The sequence below is a fragment of the Pieris napi genome, chromosome 1, assembly GCF_905475465.1.
Source record: "Pieris napi chromosome 1, ilPieNapi1.2, whole genome shotgun sequence".
In the NCBI taxonomy this organism is placed as follows: Eukaryota; Metazoa; Arthropoda; class Insecta; order Lepidoptera; family Pieridae; genus Pieris; species Pieris napi.
In genome coordinates, this window is record NC_062234.1 from 10,502,377 (window position 1) to 10,508,559 (window position 6,183).

The 6,183-nt window shown below is 31.7% G+C and overlaps 1 protein-coding gene across 1 annotated transcript; it reads right to left on the minus strand.

Moving 5' to 3' along the window:
- Positions 1-513: 513 nt before the first annotated feature.
- LOC125054704 (pancreatic triacylglycerol lipase-like) lies at positions 514-5,508 on the minus strand. The gene is made up of 6 exons (XM_047656736.1): positions 5,407-5,508; positions 3,989-4,040; positions 3,634-3,782; positions 2,746-2,988; positions 2,031-2,379; positions 514-615 (listed from the first exon to the last, which is right to left on the minus strand). The coding sequence occupies exons 1-6, from the start codon at positions 5,453-5,455 to the stop codon at positions 558-560; spliced, it is 900 nt and encodes a 299-aa protein (XP_047512692.1). The 5' UTR covers positions 5,456-5,508; the 3' UTR covers positions 514-557.
- Between the last annotated feature and the right edge of the window lie 675 nt (positions 5,509-6,183).

Sequence of the window (6,183 nt, forward strand, 5' to 3'; positions counted from 1 at the left end):
GACTTGCGAACTGGTAGTAAATGTAAATTTACAATTAATTTAACTTGACAATTCAAAAGTGTACTTGGTTACCCACTTGAATAAAGATATTTTGAGTTTGAGTTTAATTTAACTAATTTCTTTCTAATTCTAACTACTACAATATATCAAAAACAAATAAAGTGTGTTTTATTTAAATTAAATATAAAAAAATCAGTGGCGCTACAACCATTTTAGGTCTGGGTCTCAGATTTCTGTATCTGATTCATGATCATTTGTAAATCTAATAGGCAAGTAGGTAATCGGCTTCCTGTGCCTGACAAACGACGTCTAATTTTTATTCACCGTTCGAACGAATATTAAATGCGCACATACAAAGAAAGTCCATTGATGCCCAGCCGGCGATCGCCCTACCTTAAGGATGGAGGACTCATTTTTAAATTAAACAACCAATCTTAATTTTGTTTTATTTGATTTTTTTACTAGCCAAAACCATATGAGTTCAATGTCTTTTAAATAAATAAAACTCGAAAATCAATTTCTTAATAACCTCTTTATTTTAATAAAATCTCTCTTCTTTACCCTTGCGCGAAAGGAGGCCGCACATTTGTCAAAAATGTGTAAATCCCAGAAACTCTGAAAAACAAATGTTAACACTTAGGTACCCTTGGTTCATATTCGATATAGTAAATAACAGTCGTCGTAAGATTGATAAATAGAACATACAGGTTTAAAATATTTGTAATATGAACGGCTCATGGGCCTAGTATCAGTAAAATACAAGTATTAAATATATATTTTTTAATACAGTTGCTCAAAAAGTGGCGTATTGCAGGGACGTATAGCGTTCGGGATGTGGGCTATTACACACTCGTGCTTTTTCTTTACCTTTTCCGAACGAGTGCGTTTTCTTTCCCAACTGTCAAGATAATGTCTATTAAAAAGAAAAAAACAACCACGAAGTTTTTACTAAAAAAAATGATAGAAGTTTTTATAATTCATGCAAATATTTTAAAAAAGAAGCTACTCATTTGTTTTAATATCAGATTTAATGATTTGATTCAATGAGTTTTAGGTTAGGTTTCATTTCATTTCATCTCATTAAATTTCATATCAATAAAAAATTCTACTGAAGATTTGGCTGTATGGGCATAGTTCCCTTTGTCTGGGTGAAGAAAAAAAAAATCTCTGCTCATATTCTTTTACAGTTGGCGCCATTTTCCAAAAATGTTCTTTGCTAGTTTAGTTGTTTGTTATATTAAATATACATGAACAATCATACGAAATTAATAATAGTTTGTCTCAAACAGTAAATATGCAACCTAAAACTTCCCCAGTTAGTAAAAAATACTGTAATTTCAATGAATATGTGAATTATACCTTTTATAAGAAATAACTGATTAGTTAGTTGAGGTTATTGTGTTTTAATATTTTATTAAATTGCTTAATTTTTTCGCAACTGTATTAAAAATAGTCGTTCAGTACACGTGCGGAACCATCATTGCAACTTGTTCCGACTGTCAACCCTCACCTTCGGCTGCGCCTCGGCTCGGGTAGACATTTGTCGGAACTCTTTGCAATGACAGGCTTTCCGCACTCGTAATGAAATATACTATTATATGCTCTGTGCCATATTTTTCGTCTATCGAGCAACCCACGCTTTTTCACAATAATACCAGTATTTTTTGTTCATTACCATTTTCAGCCTATATTAGGAATTATTTTTCACTTTTTAGTTTGATGTGCTTAAAAAGCGTATTTTTTTAGTTTTTTTAAACTATATTTATTTTCCACTTTTTAGTCCTAGCAGCAATACGTGTTGTCTCAATTTTGTGCTTTGTGGACTTAAAAAATGTCATTGTTTTTTCGAGATAAACCTATGAAATTATTATATTGTCGCTGATACTTTATAAGTGTACAAAGTTTGAATTAAATCTGTCCGTTTAATGTGGGTCAAAATCGAGTCCGAAGGAGTCGGTTACATACATACAGGTGAAGCTAATATAAAGCGTGTAAAAAATAATAAACAATTTTTAACATTTATAACTTACGAAGTTTTGGCGGCTATTCCCCCGAAAGTAGCACTGCCAGTGCCAGTACATTGAAGTAAGGTAGCTTGTTCATAAGAAGCACATTGAGTGCCGACGAATTTAGCACCAGCGCCTGCTTCAGCAGCGATAGACTCCGCGTAGTATACGTAGGAATAGGCGTGAGAACATGAGGGAAGATCACCACACATAGGCTGGGTGACGCCGCCGTTTGCATAGAAATCTAAATGACCCAGAGGCCGATCATAACCGTATCTTCCGGCGGTGGTGTGTAGCACCTCCACGAAGGTGGCATCACGGGTACTCAACTTATCCGGATTTTCAGTCCAACCTACAAGTGATGGGTCTAGGGCTGAAAGATATTGTTTTAAATTAGTTAATCTTTTTAACTTTGAGTAATATTTATAGGTAGGATACAAAATTTACACCTTGTTGCTTTATAAATTATCATATGATACTAGCGATATTCCGTATTTTGAAAGGTATTAGAGTGCCTTAATTTACCTAACTTTTTCCTTATTACATTCTAATGTTTCTTATTAATTATAGTATCGATTTATTATGAGCATAAAATAAAAATAAACAGTGTTTCTTACTTATTTTCTTCATAAACTACCATTTGAAATATTTTACTTATGATTTCATAATGTTGACAAATTACTGCTATACTAAAAGCCTATACTGTGCTAAAAAATAGGCATATTTGAATAATACCTACCGAAAATATGAGGAATGTTCGCATTCATCTTTCTAGCAGCAACACCAGCAGCGTGAGCTCCAAGGCCGACACCAACGATGCGGACATTGTTGGAGTTATATCCAAAGGAGTTAAAAAGTATATTAGCAAAGCTAGCGACAATGGTACCAAGTTGTGGAACATTTGCGAGGCCAACGACGTATCCGAACGAACCAGAGCGCCAGTCTACTGCGACGACGTTAACATCCTCAGCGGCAAGAAGGGCTATGAATTAACATTTTTAATTAAAAAATACTCAAAAATAAAGCCTCAGACACCAAAACTGCTATGAACATATAATTTAATGAATTTCTGTATTTTGCATCAGTCTGATAGACTTCCAAAAGATTAAGTGTAAAATTTCTTTGAATCTATCGCCAGTGCGTTAGAAAGGAAATTAAGATTTGTAGAAGCGTTTTTTATTAAATTTCTACGTTACTCAGTGCGTTAGAAAGGAAATTAAGATTTGTAGAAGCGTTTTTTATTAAATTTCTACATTACTCAAATATAAAAATTATGCTATGAATGGAAAAATCATGAAAATGTCATGGAAACAGAAGGTTCTTAATTAAACGTGAACGAAATAATTTTGGAATATGCGCAGTGATCATTTTGAGAGTCGAGACTTGCTTGCTCTTAATATTACTTCGGATCGTCATTTAGATATCAGCTAACCATGCGGGTGTGATATTTGTCCTAAATCAAGGTAAAGTTAACGTGCTTAATCTAATATTGCCTTTTTCCCAGGACATATCGTCAGACTCTAAATATCAAATTATTTTTCACGACTTCGACAATCGTTTATTTTACTTTTAATTAAAAGTTAACATTAGTATAAAGGTTTGGTTACAATATTATTAATATAGATACCTGGAGCTACGAAAGCTATGAAGTTTCCAGAAACGTTTTCTCCATAGTTGTGAATTGCGAAGACTGTTCTACGGCTGTTGGAGAAATGACGTGACTGGGATATTGAAGCTACAGACGCCAGAAGCGGCTCGCTTGTAGTTGGGTTTGCCCTGTTATATAGTTGAAATAAATTATATTATTGGAACGATCTGAAGCATTCCCGAAATTTCCTTTTATATTTTATAGTTTACCACATATATTAAAAACATATTAATGAAATGAATTAATCACAAAAACAAAATATAAATACGCCATTTACGTGATCAACCAATACTAAGCGCTGGGTAAACTTATCTTATTTAAAAAATAAACAAACCTTGTGAACAGGTGAAAAACGACATCATTCACCGCCATGGGAAACCCAAGCGCTGTAAAAAAATATTACAAATTAGAATAATATGTTTAATACTGTATTATAGCCAAGGAAACACATAATAAATAATTTAAAGGTCTTGTGGCATGAATAATATAATAAACAAATATTACCCATCGGACCAACCGCGGTATTTTTCAGGTTCAACGCTACATAACATTTATTTGTGCAATCGTCATGACTATATTATTCCTGCCACATTAAGGTTCTATTCTAATATATTAAAAAGAATTGTTGTTTCTTACTTTTAATATCATTATAAATAAATCTATCGTATACTGGCAAACATACCCAGTGTTACAGCATTCTACCATAAGATATGATAAAATCAATATTATTGTAAGGTTTATGGAAAAACAATATTATTTGTTTGTTTTGGTGACAAACAATTGTTTTGGCATTATTCATTATTATTGACGAATTCAAAACTAGAATTGTATCGAACTTTTACCGAGCAATATGTTTGTATTATATTTATGATTAAAATGCCATGATAGCATTAAATTAATACGTGAAAATACAATAATTCTATAATAATTGTATTTAAAAAAATTACACAGGAAACACGGATAAGGAAGATAGCATTATCAAAATTGGATAAACGGATTACTATGAATGATTGTTAATTCAACCTTGAGAACAAATAAACAATATTTTTATAATTAAGGTCGTATTGGTTATATGCTATCATTTAAAGCATTCGATTATTTTCGTACACGAAAATCGCTAGCTTAGATATTTTTTTAATTATCACAGAAACGTGCATTTTTTTCATAAATCATAATGCAACAAATGTAAAGATTAAAAAGGTACCATATTTATGATGCTCGTATTAACGGTAGCGAAGTGCACATTTATTAAAGCAAATACTAACATTTGCATATTTGTTTGCACGTTCGCAGGAGGTAAAAGTATTTTTTAAGGCGAATTATATATATTATGAGAAGATAGACTTCAATTTGATAACACTGCACAACGTTGAAGGAGCTTCTGCATCTGTAGTGCGTGGCTGATGGATGATGAACGTGGACTGTTTCTATGTGTTAATCCGGAGAGCCAATATCATGCTGGCTGTGATTGTATAGGTCATTTTAAAGAACTGCATATGTACAAGGAGTTTGTTGCAGTAGTGTTTGTGAGGTCATTGCATCTGACTTTTACAAAATTAACCGTAATATAATTTTGAACACAAATACTACATTTGACTTGTAATTGTCTAGTTAATTAAATTATTAGTATTTTGATCTAAGTATTAATCTAAAGCTTATTGTTCTAAAAGCAAATTAATGAAAACACTCCAATTACACTGCACACGCGGTGTGTCAATTCACACTTTATCAATAAATACTAAAACAACTAACCTGGCAAAGCCACGCAAAGGATGATGGCACATTTAAATACCGCGTACATTGTCAACCGAAAACAATATGTATAAAGTAACGATCTATTATATACAAAAAACTTATCGTGGGTATTGTAAATCATACAATAATTAAAGGATATCAGATAAATACTGAGAAATATTATGCATATCTAGTGAACGGCTTATTTTTAAACATGCGATTGAAGATTATACTAACTGGAGATTCGTTAAGTTTATATGTTATATCTATGTGGATTTTATTTATGAAACAAGTCACCAATACGTTATTTATACCGATAGGTAAGATAATACAAAGTTTAGCATTGATAATAGAGTCTGACTATTAATAGTCTCTGTTTGACTTTTCCGTTTAATTACGAATTTTTACTATATGAATAGCATTCAAAGGTTGAAATGATGGTGCTAGTAAGTTTCTCATACAAGTGCTTCGACTTATTATGTAATTATTACGTTAAACATACAGATTCGGTGCTGTTAGAAAACACGCAATGTAACCCTTTTTTTATTTACCTTTTATATATTACATTCTGTATTTTCTTAAAGCCCTTTCAGTGTTGTGCTTATAGTTGCATTTTACTTATATATTAGAACATTATTTTACTGTAATAGGATTTCAATGAACTGTAGATAATTTGTCTAACAAATATTACTTATTATTATTAGTATAACTTATACTATTTTTAATTATTGTGAATGTGAAGACTACGTGGATCATTGTTTTTTATTTATTGTATCCCTTTCTCAGTTTTAGTCA